This window comes from Diospyros lotus, chromosome 14 (assembly GCF_014633365.1).
Source record: "Diospyros lotus cultivar Yz01 chromosome 14, ASM1463336v1, whole genome shotgun sequence".
Classification (NCBI taxonomy): Eukaryota; Viridiplantae; Streptophyta; class Magnoliopsida; order Ericales; family Ebenaceae; genus Diospyros; species Diospyros lotus.
The window spans coordinates 15,310,560-15,336,189 of record NC_068351.1 but is presented as its reverse complement, the minus strand read 5'-3'; the positions used below and the strand labels follow the sequence as shown (position 1 = coordinate 15,336,189).

The 25,630-nt window shown below is 38.4% G+C and overlaps 2 protein-coding genes across 3 annotated transcripts in view; one reads left to right on the top strand and one right to left on the bottom strand.

The window, feature by feature from the left end:
* LOC127791188 (beta-galactosidase 17) overlaps positions 1-10,944 on the top strand; it is an 82,797-nt gene extending 71,853 nt beyond the window's left edge. Inside the window, exons 16-19 of one of the 2 annotated variants that reach the window (XM_052321024.1) lie at positions 9,236-9,314; positions 9,707-9,852; positions 9,937-10,002; positions 10,569-10,944. In XM_052321024.1, the coding sequence (XP_052176984.1) occupies positions 9,236-9,314; positions 9,707-9,852; positions 9,937-10,002; positions 10,569-10,673 (396 nt within the window). In that variant the 3' untranslated portion in view covers positions 10,674-10,944. Of the gene's footprint in view, positions 1-9,235; positions 9,405-9,706; positions 9,853-9,936; positions 10,003-10,568 lie in introns of both variants that reach the window. The other variant, XM_052321023.1, reaches the window with a different exon arrangement.
* Positions 10,945-11,141: 197 nt separating this feature from the next.
* Positions 11,142-24,859, bottom strand: LOC127791189 (protein HOTHEAD-like). The gene is made up of 6 exons (XM_052321025.1): positions 24,456-24,859; positions 23,274-23,640; positions 13,438-13,748; positions 12,971-13,356; positions 12,053-12,621; positions 11,142-11,400 (listed from the first exon to the last, which is right to left on the bottom strand). Exons 1-6 carry the CDS (start codon positions 24,535-24,537, stop codon positions 11,346-11,348), a joined length of 1,770 nt encoding a protein of 589 aa, XP_052176985.1. The 5' UTR covers positions 24,538-24,859; the 3' UTR covers positions 11,142-11,345.
* Positions 24,860-25,630: the final 771 nt, after the last annotated feature.

Here is a 25,630-nt window from a genome sequence, read left to right as displayed (position 1 = left end):
ATTCAGACTATACACCTATATATATATATACAAATACAATAGCCCATGGGCCATGGGCTCTAACATAAGATTAACCCTAGACTATAACCATATAACTCAACACTCCCCCTCAAGCTGGGGCAAATATATTATATGCACCAAGCTTGCTACAAATATGCTTAATTCGAGGACCCCTGAGAGACTTAGTGAAGACGTCTACTAACTGGTCGTTGGAATTGACAAAATCTGTGGTAATGCAGCCAAATAAAATCTTCTCTCGAATGAAGTGACAATCTATCTCGATATGTTTGGTCCTCTCATGAAAGACTGGATTGAAAGCAATATGTAATGCAGCTTGATTGTCGCAAATTAATCTCATTTGTGATATCTCCCCAAACTTGAGCTCCTGAAGCAATTGTTTTAACCAGATAAATTCACACGTTGCCAAGGCCATAGCACGATATTCTGCTTCTGCACTCGACCTAGCAACAACCTCTTGCTTCTTACTTTTCCAAGATACTAGGTTTCCTTTAACCAGAACACAATAACCTGAAGTAGACCGTTTATTAGAGGGAGAACCTACCCAATCAGCATCAAAATATCCGACTACTTGAGTATGACCTCTGTCCTCATACAATAGTCATCTACCTAGAGCTCCCTTAATATACCTAAGAATCCGGACTACCGCATCCTAGTGGCTATCGCAAGGAGACTGTAAAAACTAACTGACAACACTGACTGAGAAAAAAATATCTAGGCGAGTGATAGTGAGATAATTAAGTTTTCCGACTAGCCTGCGGTATCTTCCAGGATCAGCAAGAGGCTCCCCCTGTCTTGATAAGAGCTTTACATTAGGGTTCATAGGAGAATCTATAAGTTTACAATCAAGCATCCCAGTTTCTTCCAGAATGTCTAATACATATTTTTGTTGAGAGATAACAATACCAGAACTAGATTGAGCAACTTCTATGCTAAGAAAGTATTTAAGTAATCCCAAGTTCTTAGTCTGAAAATGATGGAAAAGATGTTTCTTCAACTGACCGGCACAGAAGGTTGTGGCCGTCGGTGATGTGGGCAGCGGCTAGGGTTTGTATGGTGGCTACTAGGGTTTGTATTTTGGCTTTGATACCATGTGAAGCTTAGGAAGAAAACTCTAGCTTTAATATGTATATACCACTTAATTAAACTTATAGACTGTACGCCTATATATATATACACATACAATGGGCCATGGGCTCTAACATAAGATTAACCCTAGACTATAATCATATAACTCTACAAAACCTTATTAGCCTGCAAAGCATAAACATGGTTCGATCTTTGCAAATATGCATGGATGCAGTTGAATCTAACACCCGATGATTCCCCACTAAATCACAAGTTGCAACACCCATGCTATTTGCCAGCAAGACATCTCCATCATCAACTGAACTGGCCAGGTTTGCTGAGGAATCTTCACCAAAGTCATCAATCTTCATCTTGCCATTCCTTTTCTCTTCCTTCTACTTTAAACTCTTCAAGTCTTCCATAAATTCCAAGCAATGTCTCTTTCTAGTCCCGCCTCCCATGAAGATCTTCAGCTATCTTCTTCACACAACAGTTGCTAATCAATGGTTGGACCTCTCTGGTCTTTCTTGTGCACCTCTTTGCAACAGTGGCTGATTTTAGCTTCAAGCACCCAACGAAACCTCCTGTTCTTCTTTTCTTTTTTGTGTGTAAATCTTCCTCAAAAAGTTTTGCATTATGATCTCTAGTCTGCTTGACTTTGATAGAAATCAACGGAAAGAGGGCAGAGAAATTTAATGCGGTTTGTCTCTATAGACCTGCACCCACAATCCCATAATAGGAAATTATCCATGCAATCAATGAAGATTTAGTTTTCACGAACAAAATTATAAACCTCACAATCTTCACAACTCTAGATAACTGGTCATTCACACGTAGATGACTTTGGTTATCAAGTCATGGCACACTCCAGGTGGTAATGTCTATTTATAGGCAGCTACTTTGATGGGAGTAGGTTCTCTATATCCATCCCTATCCCTATTCAAAATCTGATTACTGAGAGACTTAAGTCAGAATTATTGTTATTTATTTAAATTTTATTTAGGTAGAATGTTAGATAACCCCCTAGATTTGAGCGATGATTATCCCTAACTATTAGAGCCAAACCTACCTCATATATCTTGGATCGAAGAGGGGGAGAAGTCTTAGAGTGATGGAGACATGCTCTAGCTGCCAGTTAGGTGGGGATAAGCTTGGTAGACAATGGCTTAAAATGATAGTATAAAAAATACAATTAACCTTCTATCTAAAAATTTAAATTTTTAGATGAGATGGTGGTTAACAATTCAACATAATATCATAGTAAACAAAGGTCTTGAGTTCAAACCTTACCGGTAACCCAATATTTAAAATGTTTGTATATGCACTAATTATACAGTGAAGCCTGACCAAATGTGAGGTGAGTGTTGAGAGTAAAAATGATAATATAAAAGTTAAAGTTGACTCTCTATCTAACAGTTTAAGCTTTTAGATGAGATAATGGTTAATAATTCAATAGCATTTAAGAAAAGCATCACCAAATCTAGTGTGTTGTCTACCATATGCTTCTTTGTGTTCCAAGAATATCATAGATTTTGTTTTTTCTTATTCATCTTCTTGGTTAGCCTTCTTGTTCATGGTGAATCTCGAAAGGTTGAAGGAAACCCTTTTTTTTTTTTTTTATCAAAAGGGACTTCTTCCTAATTTTCGAGGAGGGTGATTTGTTTCTTTTTGTGGAACGGAGAGAAAGAGTTGGAAGGTTAGTATGTCCTTCTAAATTGAAACTTTTTTGGGTCTGTGATTTCATGTTGAATATTACTAGATCACCAATTAAGGTAGGGGCGAGAATAGGTTGAAGGTGAGTGGATCTACTGCACCCACCTTGAGAGTGTATTTGATGAAGGCAATGGAAAGGATGGAAATAGGCGGCATAATGATCATAGGTGGGAGTTAATGGTGTTTTAGATTGGATTTTAATGGTACAAATTCTTGGAATGACCTATTATTCTTAATTTGTGTTGGTTTCAATTGGAAGATCTAGTGAGCATTTCATAAATATTATCTTATTGGTTCATCAACTAAGACAAATAATAAGACTTTTGGACTCTGATTTTTAAGCATTCAAACCAAATTTCTTGTTGAGTGGGTTGGATGGTGGTACAAATCTATTTAGGCTAGTCGCTACAAACAATTTACCAGTAGTAGATTTTTTGTGCCAAAAGAACTCTTTGACTATGTTTGCTCATCAAGACTATGAGAAAACAAGAACGAGGAATGCAGGGTTTCGTTGGCTTTCAACCAGTGTGGGAGTCTTTACTCCTCAATGAAAGAAACCTAGACTGCTACAGATTATACTTCATTTCCTTAGGATCTTCTGATGTGAAGGTGTGGTGTGAATAGATGATGCCTTCTGATAAGGCCCCTTTTGCGCCCCCTTTGGGGGCAATCACTTAGAGCTCAATTCTCCCCGGATCTGTATGATGAAGTATGATCTCCTGATTTCATATGCTCATCTTTTATGGGTCGTCCTCCTAATAGACCCTTTTCTGTTTGCCCTCCACCCTATGTGAATCTGCTTTGAATATCTTGGAGTCTCAATCTATTCCATGGGTAAATGACCCATATGCACTCTTATTGATGTTGTCTTGTCTTTTTGTTTTTGCATAATTGAGCACTACAGTTCTGTTGCTTTTGTTAGTTTGTTAAGATGCTGAGCTTTTAATTTTCCTTTTCCAAAAATATGTATCCCTATTGCTTCGCTATGAATAATTTGCCTTTCTAAAAAGCTTGATGGGGTCACCCAGTGTTTTAGAGAGAGAAGCTCTCAACCATATGCAGGTTCCGTGTGTATGGACACTCCTGGGTTTGATGATCGGATTGTTCTGATGGCCTCGTTTCTGTAAGATTTTGGTCAAGGTGGTTGTGTTGACGATTTCCAAGTCTGGAAGCACTGATTTTTCTGTCAAAATTCAAATTCCAGTTGTCTCGCCTAAGCGCTGGTTGCAGTCTGTGGAAGCGGAGGCTTGCGCCCAAGCTCACGACTGGTTTTGTGGGTTTCTCCTCGCCCTACGCTCTCTTGCGACCTGGTACGAGGCGTTAGTTTAGTCAGACCTTGCTTGCTATCGTGCGGTGCTAGGTAGCGGTGGTATCGAGCTTCCTGGTGCTGGACTGCTTCATTGATATTACCCATCTCTCCGGATGGGTAGGAAGAAGGTAAAGGAAACAGCTAAGGCGGTTGGGTCATCAGCTAAAGATGTCTTTAAAGCGTTTGGGATTAAGCCGGCGGACATCGTTCCGTTGGGGGCTCGGGCGTCTGGGAAGGACAAGGAGCTTAATGAGCCTCTGGTTTCTCAAACGGAGAAGGCGATGGAAATTGCCCCAGATTTAGCCGCAGTCGGAGTTCCTCCAAAAGACAAGGTGGGCCTAGGGCGGTCCAATGAGGAGCTCCGAAACCCATCCAATGAATCTTCCCTATTAGGCAACCATCATCTAGCGGAGGAAGTTCCGACCCAGGCTCCTCTGGTTACCCTATTTCTGTGCCTTCCCCTGCTCCGATGGCTGATAATGTTCAGGAAGCTGAAAATGTGGAGAAGGCCGCTAAGATGGCTCCATGGGTGGGTCTTTTTAAGGATAACAAGAAGCTCGACCAGGGACATACGTTGAAAAGGTTTGAAGATGATCAGCAGCAGGTGACCCTTGGGGCTAAGGATGTCTACGTTGTTCAAGAGACTCGGGGGTCTGCTTTGGTGGGGTACTTTGCTGGAAAATTTCCAGGAAGAGCGGCTTTTATGAAACTGTGTGGAAGTTGGAATGTCAAGTATCAATACCTTCCTCATGCTAGTGGTTGGCTTATTTTCAAATTTGCAAATGATGATGCCAGGGATCAAGTTCTCAAAGGTGGGTCATATTTTGTATTCAGTAGACCTCTTATGCTTAAGATCATGCCGAATTGTTTTGAGTTTGGAGTAGATAGCTTTTGTTCAGTTCCAGTGTGGATTAACCTCCCTGGGCTGCCAATTGAATGTTGGCATTTGAATGCTTTGGGTAAAATTGTGTCTAAGGTGGGCAATCCTATTGCCACGGATAAAATGACGGCCACACTAGAGAGAATTTCATTCGTGAGAGTGCTGGTGGAAGTTGATGCAACAAGAGAGCTAACTTGAAATGTTCGGATTAATCTCCCTATGGGAAAATACAGAGACTAGCGTGTAATCTATGAGTTTGAACCTAAATTTTGTGTGGAATGCAGAGTGTTGGGTCACTCAAAGGATTCATGTAAAAGCAAGGAGCAGGTGCCACAGGAGAAGGAGAAGATGTCGGACCATGTTATTAATGAGGGTTCTCGGAAGGGTTAATGATGATGAGGCCTGTGGTGGAGCATCAAAACCAAAAGGGTTGTGAGCCAGAGCCCAACAAACAGCCTGGAAAGGTGGTTCGTTTAAGGGATGGGAAGCAAAAGGTATCCGCTGATGTTCAGCCATGTGTGATTGCCCCTGTCCTAGACAAAGAGGGGCCTTTCTAGATGGTCACCTACAAGAGGTACAAGAAGGTTGATGATGATGAAGGAGGTGGGAGGGAGCAACAAGTCACCTGCATCCAAGAAGATGATTGGAAGCAAACCCCATGTAGAGAATGCCAAAAAGAGTCATGCACAGAGGCAAGATCTTCCACCAATCAAATTTAACAGAATGAAGGGCGGTCAAACCCTTCCTTCACCACCATGAAGATCTCCAGCTGGAACATCAGGGGTTTGAATATGCCCCTGAAGCAAATAGGGCTGCAAAGTTTCTTGAAGATACATCATGTGGACATTATGGGTGTGTTGGAAACCAAGCTCAACCATGAGAAGCTTTCACGAGTTCTCATATTCAAGTTTAAGGATTGGGAGCAGGCTAATAATTTTGATTTGCATGGGGCGGGTGGATTTTGATTCTTTGGAACCCTTTGACTGTGGAGGTCACTCCCATGGAGATTATGCCTCAGGTCATTCATTGCAAGGTTAAATGTAAGATTTCTTCAGTTGTTTTTCATCTAAGTTATGTGTATGTTTTTCATACAATCACAACCAGGAGGCAACTTTGTTGTAATCTTTCTGACTTTGCTCAGCATTATGAGGGGCCCTGGATGCTTTTAGGGGATTTTAATTCAGTGTTGAAGGACAATGAGAAGATTAATGGATGTGTAGTAAATTTTTATGAGATTAAAGATTTTTTGGAGTGCTGTCCTTTGGATGGTTTATCGGACATGACTTCCTCAGGCTGTTTCTTTACTTGGACAAACAATTCAGTGTGCTCCAAGCTTGATAGGGTGCTCATCAACAATTGTTGGCGTATTCAGGGGTTTGAAGGCCAGACCACGTTCTTGCCATCAGGTTGCTTATCGGATCACTCCCTTGCTGTGGTTTCTCTTTTTCAACAGAGGAGTATTCCCAGAAGTTCCTTTAAGTTCTTTAATATGTGGTCCGAGCACAATCAGTTTTTGCCCATTGTTCATGAGTGTTGGGAAGGCAATTTACATGGTTCAAGCCAGTTCACTTTCTGCATGAAGCTGAAACAGCTTAAGGGTCCTCTTAAAATGCTGAATGTTAAGCATTTTAGTCACATTTTCGTGAGGGCTGAGATGGCTAAAAAGGATCTTGAGGAGGCTCAGCTAGTTGTTCAAAACTGGCCACATGATAGTGAAGCTCAGAGGAAAGTGGTTAGTCTGCGTAAGAGGGTCTTTCTTCTCTTGGATGCTGAAAGAATGTTCTACTGGCAGAAAGCCAAATGTGATTATATGAGGCTTAGTGATAGGAGCACTAAGTTCTTTCATGATATTGTGAAGAGGAATGCCAGGCGCAATTTCATTCCTATGGTTTTAAAAGCCGATGGGGAGGCCACTTCTTCCTCGGAGCAGGTTGCTGAGGAGTTCGTTAGGTACTTTAAGGGCTTACTGGGTTCTTCCTCCCCGTGTGAGCTTGTTTCCATGGACATCCTGTGTTATGGTCCTATGTTGTCCCAAATGCAAGCAGATAGGATGATTAATGATCCCTCGGATCAGGAAATCAAGTTGGCCCTCTTTGATATTGGGGATGACAAGGTCCCTGGGCCAGATGGATACTCTTCATGTTTTTTCAAGAAAGCTTGGAATGTTATGGAAAATCAATTTTGCCAAGCAGTTAAGGAATTCTTTAGCTCGGGCTCGCTTTAAAAACAGATTAATCATATGGCTGTTGTGCTCATTCCTAAAAATTCCCATGCATCGGTTGTGACTGATTATAGGCCTATCTCTTGTTGCAATGTGTTGTATAAGGTCATATCTAAGATTTTGGCGGCCAGGATGGTTCCTGTTCTTGGGTCGATTATTGACCAGGCTCAAGCCCCTTTTGAGCCCCTTTTGTTAAAGGTAGGAGCATAGCAGATAATGTCCACCTGGTTCAAGAATTATTGAGAAAGTATGGCCGCAAGAGAATCTCTCCTAGATGCTTACTTAAAGTGGATTTAAGCAAGGCATATGATTCGGTAAATTGGAGTTTTATTAGGCAGATTTTGCTGGGCCTTGGATTTCATTCTCGGTTTGTTGGTTGGGTCATGGAGTGCATAACGTCCCCTTCATAATTGATTGTGGTCAATGGTGCCTTGTGTGGCTTTTTCAAGGGGGCGAGGGGTGTGAGGCAAGGAGACCCAATATCTCCCTTTATTTTTGTGTTATGCATGGAATACTTCTCAAGAGCTTTGAATTTTGTTGCCAAGCAGCCTGATTTTAACTTCCATCCCAAGTGCAACAAACTTTGTATTCCTCACCTCATTTTTGCTGATGATATTATGCTCATGTCAAGGGGGGATCCCATTTCTGTTTCAATGCTCATGGATTGCCTTACAGATTTTGCTGCTGCTTTGGGTCTGTCTGCAAATATGGGGAAGTCTAGCGTTTTTACTGTAGGGTTACAGGGGGAGGATTTGCAGGATATCCTCAGCATTACGGGTTTTCAAAGAGGCAGCATGCCCTTCTGGTATCTGGGGCTTCCTATTGCGGCTCAGAAGCTTAGAGTGAGCTTTTATGCGCCTCTTATTGATAAAATTTCGGATTGTATCGGTTCATGGACAGCTTCTTCTTTATCATATGCTTGGAGATCTGAGCTCATCCAGGCTGTTCTACAAGGGACTGAATGTTATTGGCTTTCAATTCTCAATGTCCCTGGTGCGGTGATTGATAACATTGTCCGTCTATGTAGGCTTTTCTTATGGAACTCTAAGTTTTCATTAGTTTCTTGGAGGTCTGTGTATGTCGAAGACTGAAGGAGGCCTTGGCCTTAGAGATCTCAAAAGCTGGAACACTGGGTTGTTATCCAAGATCTTATGGAACATTCACTCCAAGAAGGATTCTCTATGGGTTAAATGGATTGGCCACCAGTACTTAGGGACAGTGTCCATTTGGGAAAGGGAGCGCAGAGAGGATGATTCATCCTTATTCAAAAAATTATTGTGTATCAGGGACTCTTTATTATAGGATGGAGGAACCCCCGATGGCGTTGTGGCCATTATATCGGGTTGGAGTGAGAACGGGGCCTTTAGGTCTAAGACAGAGTATGATTATTTCAGGCCTAAGGGTCAGAGAGTCAGATGGTTCTCAGTGGTGTGGAAGTCCAACCTGATCCTTAAGCAAGCTTTCATTTTGTGGTTGTGTGCCAAGGCAAAAATTCTCACGAAGGACAGGCTTTCGTTTCTTAATATCGATCGGACATGCCCTATGTGTGGCACAACTGAAGAGTCTTTGAGACATCTTTTCTTTCAATGCCATGTTAGTTTGAACATTTGGAGCTCGATCAGGGCTTGGCTAGGCCTTTCCCGCACAATGCCAACACTGTCAAGGGCGTTAAAAGCGTATTTAGAGGCAAGCCAGAGGGTCTTCTTGGCAAAGTCGTGTTAAAAAGATGGCTTTGCCAGCCACGGTCTATCACATTTGGGTTGCTAGAAATCGGAGCGTTTTTGATAATTTAAAGCCTTATAGTGAGAGTATTTCATATAGGATTAAAACTTTTGTATACAAAGCTATGTTTTCTTTGTATTCCCATGTTTTGATCCAGTATGAGACTCTTCTTCAGAAGCTTTAGTTTTGTTGCCTCTGTCATCCCGAGATGCCCGGTGTATATTGTACATTTTGATCTTTATATATATATATTTACATTTGATAAAAAAAAAAAATAATCTGCCTTTCTTCTTTTTCTTTGCAGGGCATCTTGTCTTCTGTGTATTTGGATGGAGAAATTCTGCATGGGTGGAAAACGTTCTCAGTTCCTTTTCAGAACTTAGGTGAAGAGCTGAAAGCAAATCCTATTATTCGGACTGCGTATTCTAATATCATCACATCTGCTGCCCAAAGAAGTTTGAAAACCAGTTCTAGTACGTTCTTAATTAACTTTCAGTAGAAAGAAATGATTTATGAAGAGTTCAGTATAATTTATCTTGCAATTCCTTTTTCTTTTCCTTATCATGCCCCATCCGGTTGAACTCTCTCTCTCTCTCTCTCTCTCTCTCTCTCTCAAACCAAGTTAAGTTTCCGATTCATGCTCCTATTTACCTGATTTGCTAGTTATATATATATATATATAGATAGATAGGATATAGTTTTGTTTGATAATTGATGGAAGACACCTGATTGTAATCAGCTTTTATCTGTCTGTGTGTTATGTGCATCTGTGCAGAAAAAGCTCCAATAGAACCAGCATTCTATGCTGGTTGCTTTACGGTTAATAATCTGAGCCAGCTTAAAGACACATTCATATCGTTCAGGGGCTGGGGTAAAGGGATTGCATTTGTCAATGAATTTAATATTGGAAGATATTGGCCAGTAAGAAAGTTCTTTTTGTTTATTTATTTTCATTCTCATTTCCTTAACCTTTTCCCGTAAACATTTTTAATTGCTATTTTTCAGTCATTTGGGCCACAATGCAACCTATATGTTCCCGCTCCAATCCTTCGCCCCGGAGAAAATGTTGTGGTAGGCTATGCAAAATGCCATATTCTCTGTTGTGCGTTGAGTTTACAGTTACATGGGAAATTTGTTGCATGTCTATATTAAAGAAAATCTTTAAGTTCTTAATTTGAAGGGTAGTTTATATCTTGTTAAGTTAAACTTTGTTGAAGTGCGCATCTTCTGGACTAACATCGAACACAACTTAGAGAGGCTTAGAAGATCAATGCCTAAGTAATGTTCCATCCATTTGTCTATATTTTCCTCAAGAAAATTAGCCCAAGGTACCTTGTATTTGGAGATGGACTCTCTCAAAAAAAACCTAATGCAAAACATGATTACTAGATTGGATTAGAGATGAAATATTTGTGTACAACTGAAACATTAAACCCCTTCTCTTAAGTAGTACTGTGGTGCATATGCTGAGGTTGCTCCTGAAACACAGTTGCCGTTCTCATTTCTCAGTCAGATTATCTGCAGCCCACAGGATTCTTTCACCGTTTGTTCAAGATTAGATGTCCAACAGCTTATCTCTAGAATTTCGCGTTTCACTGGATATTTGAATTTGATAACATTTTGTTCATTTTTCTCAGGTCCTATTTGAGCTAGAATCTCCTGGTCCCGGGCTTGCAGTTAACTCTGTTGGTCGGCCAGACTTTAAATGTGGTTCAAGCAGTTCGACGGTGCGCCAGCTTTGAAACTGCGAGCATTCATTCAGTTGGCTAGAGGCTAGATAGGGCTTGTGTTCGGATCATTCTCATTGTCATTGTCATTACCTACACCACCAGTGGTTATGGCTTGACATTCAAATGCTGTTAAGTTATATCTGTTAAAAATCCCAAATGTTGTGCTTATACATTGCTTGGTTTTGATCCGGCTGCTAAAAGATGCAACTTTTTCGTATGATACAAAATGTTAAAGACATTAAATCACTATTATTTACAAGACAAGATAGGACTGTAATTTGTTTAGCCCACCTTATTTAGTGAAATTAAGTTTCAATATTTATGTGTGTGTGTGTGTATTGTGTAAGTGCACGTTACATCATACGTGTTTGGGAGTTGGATTAAGAGCCAACTTTGAACTTTGAGAAGAGGGTGGGGAAAAGGGGGTAGAACAAACATTAATGCTCATCGAAGAAACAGTTGTGATTAAACATTTTCTACACATGATTGATTTTCCAGGCTACCAAACGCCAGAGCGAAAACGAGAACAGAGAATGCAGAGGAGTCGAGCACTTGAGACAAAGTACTGCATGGAAAACATTAATAAACAGATGGATGGAAGGGAGAGATGAGGGTTCGACCGCTGCAGCTTGAGCCAATCGAGACAATTCCATTTCCGTTTCCGCCCGGCCTTTTGAGAATCTCTTATATACCAGCTAATCTTCCCAGCCTCTCTCGCAAAATCTTTACTCCCATGTACCTGCATCTCCATATTTCATATACAAAACAAAATTTAAATTATTACCTACCAGTGCTATTGAAGCATTAATTTGTTTGTTTGAGAGATCTCGTTTTCAAGGTATGTTAGCAGCTTTATTTTTTATCTTTTCCTTTGGGGTTTGGTGGTTCTCCATCATTATCAATTAAGTGGTAAATTAAAGGAGCTTATAATTTTTCATAAACATTCTCTTCTCGTTTACTAATGGTATATCTAGTTCCTATAACTTGGTACATTTATAAACATTCTCTGCTCATGAGTGAGAGCTTATGATGTTGTCATTGAAGCAGCCTAACATGAAGTGCTATTAAGTAATTAACTCCATTGAGTCTAACCTCATGAGTGAGGTGATAAGAGGCAAAACTTAGTCAGTCTACACATAGGTACTCCTTGACTAACAAACTTGGTTTAAATCATTTTTATAAATATTCTCCTCTTGTATAATAATAGTATTTTTGGTTCTTATAACTTATATTCTAAACAGTCCTCTTGCAAAGAAATTGTCAAATTAAAATGGGAATCATTTTAAAAAATAAAAAATAAAAATTGAAACACTGAAAATATAAACCACATATAACGTATGCCTAATTATATATAAAAGATGGCCAAATTAACCTAATGATTCAAGACTTACCTGCCCATCATCATAACGGTGGCTTGAGGATTAGTGCCCGGCGACTGAGTGAAGGTGGAGCCGTCAATGACGCGAAGCCCATGGACGCCATGAACCTTGTACTCCCCGTTCACCACCTTTCCCACATGGCAACCCCCATGGTAGTGCCAGATCGTGATCACCGTGTCTCTGCAAAACTGCTCAAGCGACCTCGTATCGTTCGTGTGTTTTGGCATCAGATTAACGGTGGCCTTCACGCTCATGTTCAGTAGCTTCTCCACGCAGTGTTTGCCGCAGCGGGTAAAGTTGGTGAAGTGGGTCGAGGCTACGAGCTTCTCCATGATGCGGATGCCGTCGACGCATCGCCGGAGGTCGTGGGGGTGGCTGAAGTAGTTGAAGGTGACGGCGGGGTTGTCGGCGGCGTCGGTGTTGAGGAGGCGGAGCTGGCCTTTCGACAAGGGGTTGGCGATCTTCTCCAGAATGAAGCCTCCCTTGAACGCTTCGTGGGGAAGCTCTCGCTTGCTTCTGGCGTAGGCTTGCATGGCTTCTCGGGTTCTATGCTTTGGGGGAATGGTGGAGAGCTGCCCAATCTGTGATTGTTTCCAAATGACAGACAGCACGAGATATCAAGATTTCATCCCATTGATTACGTGGGATTTAGAAGAAGATTAAATCATTCTCCTGTTACGTGGGATTTGGATTCTGATATTTGAACTAACAAGTAGAATGACAATTTCATGTACATAAGCTTCACACGAACCTTGGCTGACGAAACATTTTCCTATTAACTTTTGCACACGACATGGGGAATTAATTCATGTACGTTATTATGTGTTGGAAAACAGTGGATAATATAATACCACTTTCCTCGTTTTTCTATCACATTTTCCAGGAAAGGGAAACAATTAATTAAATTACTACTAGTGAGCTGAGACTCACCTCCGCCGACGCAATTCCATGGTTGCACCGAATGCTGTCCTGGGACTGGCCGAACCCACTGCTGGCCTCAATGTAGACGCCCTTCTTGGTGATTCCCACAGTCTGTATCAACGACTGCTCCACCGGATTCTTGGTCGGAACGAAAACAGTGTTCATGGGGTTGTCGGACATGCCTTTTCCAACGAATTCATTGTCCACCAACACCGATATGTTCAACTTCCGAAGCTCTTCTTTGGGCCCAATTCCGCTAAGCATCAGCAGCTGCGGGCTGCCGATTGCTCCGCACGACGCTATGATTTCGCTCCGCCGCCTGTTCCCCAGAGAAGCTCGATGTCGCTTCCCGTTTTCGTCCCTGAAGATCACTCCCACCGCCCTCGGTTTCTTCCCTGCGCGGAAGAGCCAGAAATATCATCTGTTGGAAGAAACACGCCCAGGACTCAAAACAATGAGTACGGATGAATACGTACCTGTGGTGTCAAAGACGATTTTTTGAACAGTGGCATGGATGAGAACGTCGAGATTTTGGGGGTTGGAGGAGGCGAGAAGCTCGGCGGCCGTGTGGCGGCGGCCGAACCTGTCGAAGATGGTGCCGCCGACCTTGGTACCGTAGAGGTGATCGTAGGTGAAACCGTTGAAGGGCGAGACGCCGACTTCGAGAAGGGCGTCTCGGACGGCGATCTGCCAGGGCACGAGCTTGGGGCGATGAACGATTTGGTTTTCGATCCAGGGGTACGATTCCTTCACCAATTTGGGATCCCACCCTGCCTTTCTAACGTCACTGATCATCAAATTAAATTCATTCAACCAAATATCAGCTTCTCTCACGTTGACACCTTTGCTTAGGTTTTAGGGTACGATTTAGTTCAAGCCTTAATATTGAACTAAGGGGAGTGATAAGAATATATATGCATATGGATAAGGAATCATTTTTTAGGGTAAATTTCACGTATAATTGCTTAGGTTTTTAAAATTGCATTGATTATTATAAATCTTAATTACCTATAATTGTTGAGATTTCCTTAAATTGCATTGATTCTTGAATTTTTTAAAATGCCACTTATCTCCATTGAGGTTAGTTTGTGGGCACCACATACTCCTCTACTGTTAATTAACAATAATTAATTTTATAAGAAAATTCTAAAATAGCTTCCTTTTTCTATACTCTTTTCTAAAATCACATAAAAATAAAAAAATTATAAATACCATCAGGGTCAATGATCAGTTTCTTCCCCTTCGTCGACCATCAACAAGAGAGAGAGGGAGAGGTTGACCATCAACAAGAGAGAGAGAGGGAGAGGGAGAATTTAGGTTAGAAATGACACTGAACCCAAAGATTGAAACAACCAAGATCTCTAGTTAGGTTAGTGTTGGATTTTCAGCCGAAATTCTAATTATTCTTGAAGATTATTTTCTATTCTTAATATATGATTTTCTATTTAGTGTGTAATCCTATTTACTAGTGAGTTGTTAATTGTTATTAAAGAATGAAACATTAGCTTTGGTGAACAAGGAAAATAGCCTATAAATAAGATGATTGACTTGCTATTAAGAAGTGCAAATCACTTATGAGAGACAAGTGAGAGATATGGATTTGATGTAATTGGAACTTGAATTTAGTTTTATAGTTGTCACTACAAAAATTCAGCATTTACTAATGAAAAATTCCATCACTAAATCCGTCCGTCACTAAATTTTAGTAACGATATTTAGGGAATTTAGTGATGATATTTAGCAATGGAATATTTTCCGTTGCTGAAATCAGCAATTTAGTGACAGAATATAATTAAGTCACTGAATTTAGTGCTCCTGCAAAATCAAACATCATGGCCTCCCTGCACGTTCACCCCTTCCTCCTTATGCGTGCTACGTGGAAACGCTGGGATATTACTCGTAGCTATTATCTCAAGCTCTCTGTCGGATTCGAACCCCCAACTTTTTATGGCCAAGTTCCCCGCGCAAACCAGCCAATCTAGAAGCCTCCTTGTTTATTAATGTGTATAAAATATATTTATAGTATTATCTTCCAAATTTTTCAGAATTATATTTACACTCTAAAATGTCTCAAACTTATTTAATAATATTAATTTTAATATTAATGTTAGTAGAGGGAAATGAATATTAATTTTAATTTTATTTCATTATTAATTCAAATAAAAGTTTATAAATTATTATATTAGCAGTGAAAAATTATGTTATTATTTTGATTTTAATTTGTAATATGTTTAAAAAATTATTAGTTTAATTTTTACTAATATTAATGTTAGTAAAAATTATTATGATATGTTTAAATGTAATGTTTAGTAATTTTAGAGTATCAAAAAAGTTATATTTATATTTGTTTAAATAATTTTAATTTAAATTTTAAATTTTAAATTTCTTAAATAATTTATTTTTTTAATTATTTAGCGATGAAATATTTTGTAGCTAAATAATTTTAATTTTTAATTATTTAGGGACAGAATATTTCATTGCTAAATAATATTAATTTTATTTAAAATTTTTAAGTATTTAGGGACAGAATTTTTCATTGCTAAATAATTTTAATTAATTAATTTATTTTTTATTTTTTAGTGATATGTGTGACCCGTCGCTAAATTTTAATTTTTTATTTAATTTATTTTCATTTTTTAGTGACGGGTGTGACCTTGTCGCTAAATTTTAATTTTTTATTTATTTTTATTTTTATGTTTTTGCGATTGATGTGACTCGTCACTAAATTTTAATTATTTATTTATTTATTTTATTTTTTATTGACTGGATTTTCTTCGCTAATTCTGTTGCTAAATTAAAAAAATATTTAAAAAATTAGCGACAGAATAATTCCATCACTAAAAACTATTTTTCTTGTAGTGTGTAAACTTTATTATATATTGATATTTTTTCTCTGTCGTCTCGACGACCATAGTTTTTCTCTTTGCAGTGGTGTTTGCCTTAAAGATTTGGAGGCATTATTTATATGGCGAGAAGTTCAAAATTTTTACTGATCACAAGAGTCTACAATACGTCTTCTCGCAAAAAGAATTAAACATGAGGCAACGGAGATGGATGGAACTGTTAAAAGATTACGACTGCATTATTCAATACCATCCCGATAAATCTAATGTTGTAGCAGATACCCTAAACAGGAAAGAAACCCCCTGTATGGCCGGAATGATGATGGCAGAGTGGAAGCTAGTTGAAGCTTTCAGCTTGATGACGGTAGGAGTAGTTTCCCGAGAAAACTCAACCTACGCAGCCAGTCTCACGTTGCAACCAGAATTAATGGATCAGATACGACAAGCCTACTCGGAAGACTCTCGAATAAAGACATGGGTGGACGAACATGGGCGAGCAAAGAAATCAGAATTTGAGGTAAGAGAAAACATCATTCGTTTTCAAGGTAGAATATATGTACCTCGTGTGAGGGAATTGCGACAAGTAATTTTGGGAGAAGCCCATCGATCCAGATACTCGATACACCCTGGCGCCACCAAGATGTACCAAGACTTGAGGACTGTGTATTGGTGGCCAGGAATGAAGAAAAGCGTGGTAAGATACGTAAGTCAATGCGACACGTGTCAAAGAATCAAGATTGAGCATCAGAAGCCGGGTGAAAGTTTGCAACCGTTAGAAATCCCGGAGTGGAAATGGGAACACATTACGATGGATTTCGTGATTGGATTGCCAAGAAGTCCTAAGGAAAATGATGCTATCTGGGTGATAGTTGACAGACTATCTAAGTCTGCTCATTTCTTGGCCATGAAAGTAAGCCAACCAATCAGCAAATTAGCTTAACAGTATGTAAACGAGATTGTCAGGTTACATGGAGTACCTATAAGCATTGTATCAGACCGCGACCCAAGGTTCACTTCTAGATTTTGGGGAAGTTTGCAAGAAAGTTTAGGAACTCAGCTTAGGCTAAGTACAGCTTATCATCCCCAGACTGATGGCCAATTGGAAAGAACTATTCAAACCCTAGAAGACATGCTGCGAGCTTGTGCTATTGATTTTCTAGGTAGCTGGGAGGAGCATTTGCCATTAGTAGAATTCACTTACAATAACATCTACCACAACAGCATTAGGATGGCTCCCTATGAAGCCCTGTATGGACGAAAATGTAGATCCCTGATATGCTGGACTGAGGTAGGTGAACGTCAAATTTTGGGACTCGAGATAGTTCAGAAAATGACAGAAAAGATAAAAATCATTCAAGAGAGAATTAAGGAAGCTCGGAATCGCTAGAAATCCTATGCAGATACAAGAAAAAGGAAATTGGAGTTCCAAGTGGGCGACAAAGTATACCTAAAGATATCTCCATTGAGAATAGTGACTAAAAGCAACAAGAAAAAGGGCAAGTTAAGCCCCCGGTATATAGGTCCATACGATATAATGGAAAAAATTGGACAAGTCGCTTATTGACTTGCTCTACCGGTGGCCCTGTCAAACCTCCACAATGTGTTTCATGTGTCGCAACTCAGTAAACATGAGCCCGATCCCTCCTAAGTAATGCCAGCTGAGGCTATCGAGATTCAAGAAAATCTTTCGTACATGGAGAAATCAGTAAACATTTTGGATCGTAGGGATCAAGTTCTAAGGAATAAGTTAATTCCCCTGGTGCAAGTTTTGTGGAGAAACCTGGTGAGTGAAGAGATAACTTGGGAGCGAGAGGAAGACATGAGGCTCAATTATTCGTACCTGTTCGAAGACCCCCATAGTTAGAATGAGTGAATAATCAAATTTCGAGGACGAAATTTTTGTAAGGAAGAGAGAATGTAATGCCCTAAGTCATTATAAATAAATAGTATATTGGTTTAATTAAGTTATGTTTATATGATATGTAATTAAAGTATTTAAGTAAAGTAAAATGATAAAATAAGCATGTGACCCTAAAGAAATTATAGAATGTTAAGATAAATAATTATTTGGTGGTTAAATGAGATTTTGTATGTATATATATGTATATAGCATGTATGTATATAATTTAGTATGTATGTATGTATGTATATATGTATATATGTATATATGTATGAATATATGTAATATATGTATGTATGTATATAAAAAAAAATCCGAAAAATCCAGATTTTGCAGAGCAGCGCACGACCAGAGCATGGCCGCACCTGCGATCGGATCTCAAGGTAGGGGGGTCATTAAATGGCCGAAGTGACGCCCGAGTGGCCTCTAGGACGCGTGGCCGTCCATGATAGGACGAGTTGCGTCGGATTTGGGCTATAAATAACCGCACCTGGACAGCCCTATTTCATCCAAAAGTTGTCTTCTAATAGTAGTCGATTGGGGCAGTGTTGAGAGGTTTTGGGAGTAGGCTTTTGATTTTCGTCTCGTGGGCAATGTTTCTGTTAAGTTCGGTGACCAACGGAGTAGAAGAGAAGGCGAATCGAAGCTTCGTCGAAAATGCGCGACTCGCCGGAATCGAGGGGTATTCGGCCGATTCGGGGTAAGTTCGATCTCATTTTTTTATTAATTTTTGCTCCATTGTGTTCATAATAGCAAGATCTAGAGGATAGGATGAGAAAAATCAAGATTCGAGGTCGGATCGCCGGCCAGCGGCGAGGAGGGCCGCCAGAGAAGATGACTGTGAGAGAGGGGGGTCGGGCGCATGGGCGCACGCGCCCGCAAGTGAGGCGAAGGCGCGTGGCCCACACGTTCCCGCCAAAAGAAAAGAAAAGAAAAGAAATAAAAGAAAAAAAATAAAAAATAAAATAAAAGAGATAAAATTTTGCAAAAAAATTTATTAAATCTGGAATGTGTTTATGATTTATTTTGTGAAGAATTTTCTGGAAATGCTAAATTTATTAATTATTTAAGTAGATTTTTCTATTATAGAAATAAAGAAAAATAAGATTTTAATTCAGAAAAATTCCAAGGAAATTTCAGAATGTTATAAGTATTATTTAAGAAATATTAGTGAAGAGAAATTGAATAAAATGAGAGATTAGATAATTATTATATAATAATTATATATTTAACTATTAGGAAATAAGGGAAAAATAGGAATTTAAGTTGAAAAATTCTATGAAAATTCCAGAATGATAGAAATATTATATAAGGGATATTAGTGAAGATAAATTGGATTTTATGAAATACTAGATAATTTTTATGCAATTCTTGAAGAAATAAGATTTAGAAATAAAGAGAAATTATGGGAAAAAAAATAGTAAAATGATATGCTGACAAATAAGTTTAATGTCTAGGAGTCTTTGAGGGCGAGAAGTAGCTGCTCGACACGATTTTTGAGACTGACACGTCTTTCAAGGCAACTTAATTGTAAGTGTACCGCTTTGAACTTAGTACAGTTATAAATGTTAATTTCGAGAATGCTTTAATCGTATTGGCATGCTATGATGTGAAACCAACACGTAGACTGCATCAATGACATGAGTATGAAATGCATAAATACACATTGATACTGTTGATCACGCGCATGTGAGGCCGTAGGGAGTACGAACTGGCACCGCTGCCTTACCAAAGGTGCACCATACACCCCGGCTTCAAAAGAGGTGGCCGCTAAAATGGTAGGTAGCATGAAGGGTACAGTTGACACCTACGATGAAAGACATTGCATACACTCATGATATGGCATTATGTACCCTTACTTAGATGGTTCATCATCTAACTTGAGTTTGCCCCTGGAACATTCAACGTTCCAGTCGGGACTTGCAGAGATGATTCCGAGATTGGTGATGTGTAGTGACGCGAGACGTCAAGAAGCGAGTAAATGTACCATGTTATGTTGTAATATGAATAGTTTAAGAATTATGTACATTGTATTTACCGTTAGACGCTTATGTATTAACTTTGCAATGAATGCCATATCCAGTTATTATTATATGCATTGCCATGAGCAGGTTCGATTCAGTTTCCGTTTTGTATTTATTTTCTAGTGTAAACATCTCGTCTAGCACTAGATAAGGTCTTAGGGAATTTTGGAGATAAAAAAAATAAAAATAAAAATATAGACCAAATTTCCTAAGGCATAACATGCCTCGAGAAGACGGGCTATTACAGATCAATTTTGGCTTGTGACAAATACAAGTCAATGATATCTTGATCCAATGCAGGTTACACAAGGTGTTGAAGGGAAAACCAATTCTTGAAGGCTCTGAAAAATTTGGTAAAGTGATTTGTTGGAAGTGCATACAATCTGGTCATGTGAAAAAAGATTGTTGTGCTGATGGAACAAGTCTGGCAAATGGCTCCAAAGATTGTGACGTTGGAAGTCCGTATCTCAATTTTGTGGGAAATGAATATGTCCTCCAAAAAGATGGATACATTCTTGTGGTATCCTACTAGACTACTAAAGTCGTCCTGAAAGAGAATGTGGTACTTCTAGCAGATCCACAAGTTTGCAGAAGGTTATTGGCTTAGCAGTGATGCAAGGTGTGTGGTGAAAAAGATATCGATTGCTAAAGAGCTCCCAAGGAAGCCAACCATGGGGGTCGAACCATAGTTTTTCAATAAGATACTTTTTGATATTGTGCCGTGAAAATCTTAAGGTGATATGTGCCTAAGTGGTTGTACCTTTAATGGTGGGGTACAATGATCTTGGTGATTGAGATTATGGTGAGTATTGGTAATAGATAACCATGGTTGTTGTTGGAGAATGAACAAATATTTTTTTTAGAAATTCTCGCTGAGGTGGTGGTTTGTTAAGATTTTTAGTGAGAAATCCTAAATATTCTTAAAGATTATTTCATATTCATAATATTCACTACAATAAATTTTGGATTAAGAGGCATTTAAAAATGCCTTAACAGATAGTTTATTGGGGCATTTTAACTATTTGGGCATTAATAATAATGCCTCATGTAACTGTGCCCCAAAAACGTATTGAGGCACTTACAAATGCCTCAAAAATAACTATAAATTTAAGTTTGTTGCGATACTTAAAAATGTCTCAAAAATCACTATAAATTTATTTTTCATATCTCCCACAAGGCCATCTCTTAACTCTAACTTACTTCTCCCTCAGCTCGAACCCTGAACCTTTCCTTCTTCTTGCACACGCGTGACCACCTAATCTACACATTATCTTATTAATATATGTGCCTATGTTTATTTTATAGTATATCTAAGTTTCATTAGAATTATTTTATTGGGACACTTAAGATTTGTCTATTAGGACACTTTATTAGAGTATCTTGTTAGAATTATTTTAATGGGGCATTTCAAAAATTCTGCCCTATTAGATTTATCTATTAAGACACTTATATTTGTCTATTAGGGCATTTCATTGTTGTGCTTTATTAGAGTTATTTTATTGGGGTATTTCTTTAAATTGTGCCTTAAAATGATATTTTATAGGGCACTTAATTGTTGTGCCTCATTAAAGTTATTGTATTGGGGTACTTTTTTAGATTATGCCTTAAAATGGTATTTTAGAGGACACTTTTTAAAAAATGCCCTAAAAAAAATGCCTCAACAAATCATTTTTGTTGTAGTGATTGGTTTTTTGTTTAATCTTTAATTCTATTTACTAGTCAATTATTAATTGTTGTTAGGCAAGAAAAAATTATCCTCGATGAAAAAAGAAACTAGTCTATAAATAAGATACTTAACTTGCTATTCAAAAAGTGTAAATCACTTGTGAGAGATCAATAAGAGATAAGAATTGAGTGTAATTGAGACTGAACTTTGGAGAGAAAATATTGAGATTTGTAGTTATAAATTTTATTACATAGTGATATTTTTTCTTTGTCGTCCCGACAGTTGTGGTTTTTTCTTTTTGGAGTTTTTTATGTAAAAATCTCTTGGGTTTAAGTGTAATTGAATCTTTTACTTTTTATCTTATTCTTCAACATATTGGTTTAAACCTAAACGTTCAAATTCAAACTAAAGATTTGGGTTCAAACTTAGACATCAAACCTAAAACAAAGAATTAAAGATTTGGGCTCAAACTTAGACATCAAGCTTAAAACAAAGTGCGCAAGAAGGGATGGAGAAAGAGAAAAAAGACTTAGTCAAAATTCATGGACTTTATTCCATTTCCACCATGATGTGTCCAAAAATCTTTAATCACCAACCTTGATCTATGGTGGTGGCAATGGAGGCTCCTGCAAGGGAAAGGGAGCTGGTCGTTGGCTAGCAAGAGAAAGGAGAGAAAGAGAGAGCTGTCAGACTCCTCTGTCACCAAAATTATCGTGTCAGGGAGGAGAGAGAAAGGAAAAGAAAGACTAGAATTCGTAAGAGATTTTGAATAGAAAAATAGACTAATTGGGGTTAGAATAGGTCTAGAGGTCCATACTACTTTTTCTTCCTGTTTTTAATATAAAATTTTTAAAAAATATCATACATATTATATATCTACACAATATATTATGTATTTTTTTTACTTTAATTATTGTTAATATTTAATAACCATAATTGATTTTCATTAAGATTGTGTAAAAAATTAAAATTAAAATAATGCTCTTCAACCTTGACTGAAATGAAATGTGCATGATGGAGTGAGAAATGTCCCATACAAAAAGCAATATTATTAATAAAAACCCACCAGCACTATGCATGCAAGAAGCTACAACAACTACCCATTTGTCGTCTAGTGGGAGTCAATTCAAAGGGAGGTTAGAGTTCTGGAGCTGCTGGAGTTACTTGCTCGTGGGATTAAGGGTGAAGGGACCGTACGTACTTATTAATTAATGACTTATTGAATGTTGCAGTTTTTCAAAATAATTTAGATAACAGGATTGAAAAAGGCTTATTAGACCCAAAAAAAATCTCTCTCGTTTGAGTGAGTGAAATGTCTATTTTATCCTTGTAAGATGAACTGTGTTTAGTTCACTTAACAAGGGTACTAGAGTAGATATTTTATGCAGTTGACGAGAATCAGCCAGTTGGGAGCGGTCAAAAAGACAAAAAAAACACCTCACCCAAATGCAAATTTATTCTATTTCCTATTGTAACCTCCCATTCTCTCTCTCCTTTTCTGATAGTTGTCGTCTTTCTTGTGTCGCCTCGTTACCTCGTTTAGCACTGCCTCGTCGCCTCATTTCGTGCCACCCCACATTGATTGTCGTTGCATCTTTTCCACCTATTGCTATGACGGTCAGTGCGAGGTGAGACGAGACAGCGAGGCAGTGGGAGGAAGATAGTAATAGGTGGTGGAACTTGTTAGAAGTGACAGCCATAAAAAAGGGAGAGAGGTGATGGGGGTTGCAGTAAGGAAGGGGTAAATTTGCATTTTGGTGAAGGGTATTTTTGATTTTTTAGCCTTCTCGATAAGTCTCTCTCTAGGTTCTCGAGCAAAATAGCAAGACTCTTAGAAGGTTTACTAGCTATAGTTGTACGTAGGTAAGTACGTACGTACCTTGAGCTTGCCCTGGTGTAGAAGCCGGCATTGATGCAAGTCCCCCCGCCCAGCACTCTCGCCCTGGAATTGAATACTCCGTCGGTGGAAATGAAAAGCTGAGAGGCAGAGTCCTGTGACGTGTCCGCCAAAGAGATATGGAAGTTGCGCAGGAAGGAGACGTTGGCGTTCCCGAACGGCACACCCCCTCTCTCCAGCAACAACACGCTGAAGTTCCGGGACAGGGTGGCTGCCAGTGGGCAGCCGGCCGTGCCGCCGCCCACGATTATGTAGTCGTAGGCCTTGCTGCTCGATAAAGTCGATGTCGACGATGAGAACGAGCTCGCCATTCTGATGAATGGATACTTCTCTTTCCATGTTTGTTTACCTGCATGTTGCAACTCATAATCTCTCACTTTGCCCCTCGAGTTTTTGCTTACTAGTTCTAAGGAATTTGATATAGAAATGATGTGTTAATTAGCTAGTGGTTATTTTTTTCCCCAGTTATGAGCCACTTTCTTTGTGTTTTCTTTCTAAATGCATGTATTGACACTGAATGAAGAAAGAAGTGTTAATATGTGACATTATTTAATTTACCAGAAAATATACTAGAATGAATGCGGCCTAGTAATTGCATGCAATGTTCAAAATATATATAGTTAGTTGCCACCTTAATGTGTTATTTATTTAAAATTTTTGAAGTGTGGTCCACACAATTTTGGTAGATTTTCATTGCCCTCTCATCAGTCACATATTTTCTCTAACAATATATTTTTTTTAATTTATTTCCAAGAGGCATTTACTAATTTTTTTCAAAAATCTTCTGCTGGCCTTTTATATACAGTAGTTTGTGCAAGTATCTCTGCACTTAACTAAATATTGCACTGTCTGGTTCATGAAAATAAGCACACAAAATTAATGTCTTAAAAAAGGATAGCAAAAAAACACAAAATGGTGAGGATGGATGCCAACTGATCTTTGTTAGGAAAAAGAAACCAAAAATAGCAAAAAGAAAACGTTCTATTGTCAAGAAACTTGCATTCACTAAGTACGAGCTAAGTAAACTCTAAACAGATGTAATAATACGTAAAACTAAATTAAAGAAGAACTCCAGAACATAGTAAGCTTTTGGTTTTGGACATATAAATATTATAAATACATATATATATATATAGAGAGAGAGAGAGAGAGGAATATTTTAACCTTGGCAAATGGGGGGGTCTGGATTGAGGAGCAGAAGGAGAAGAAAGAGGAAGAGGAACTTCATCTGCCGAAGCAAAGCCATTTGATGAGATGCTGAGGGATCTCTTCTGCGGCAGCTTCAGCTGGCTATCTCTGGTTGGCCTGTTGATTCTTCCTCCATATATATATATATTATAATGTATAAAGGAGGAGGTAGAGACTAGAGAGAGAGCAGAGAGGGGGATCGGAGCTGGGAGCTGGGAGCTGCTGTATGTATTTAAGATCCCAGAACAGAAACAACATTAAATTCAAATAAGATTGGTGAAATCAGAAATGAATGTGACGGTTGAGCCAGCAATCAATATTATTGGCTACCACACCCCTTCCCTCTCTTCCCCTCCAGCCCTTACAACGCACAAGTTAAAAACCCATCATCCTCATCATCACCATCATACATGTATATCTATATATATATACATATTACACAACCAGCTGCATTAATTAACCTAAGGTAGTTCAGTTTGCTTCATAATTAAACGTCGACGATCAGTGGACCGGGGTTACATCTTACAACAGTTGATGATTTGATTTTGTGGATCCCCGTGACATAAAATATATAATAATAATAATAATTACACCCCCTATTCATTCTGATTTGTGACAAAGCTTCCTCCTACCCCATTTTGTTCTTACTCTTTTTATTCAAAATGCATTTAAATTTGAATAATTATATTATAGTCGTATCATGCAAAATGTTCGATGTATGTTAAGATATATTGGAGATTTTGTCTAATAAAACCACTAAATTCATATTACAAAGTAGCTAGGATATATATCATTGTCCTTAAAATTTTTAACCAAGAAAATATTATTGGTATTGCCACGAAAAAATCATATTTTTTTATATAATTTTAATTTATTCAAAAACTAACAATTTTTTTTTATATATGTAATTGTGATGGATAAGATTTTTACAATTTTTTTTTGCTAGAAATGTTTTACATTTTTTATATATAGTAAAAATAAATTTATAAAAAAAAAAAAATCAAGAAACATCAGATATGAATCAAGAGCCAGACTCTCAGCAAGCAAATTAAGACTCCTTCCATACACATTGACCCTACATTTGAGACCCTAGCTTAGCAAAAAACAAGGGCAATGCAGATATCTATTTTCTAATGTGTCTTATATCATTA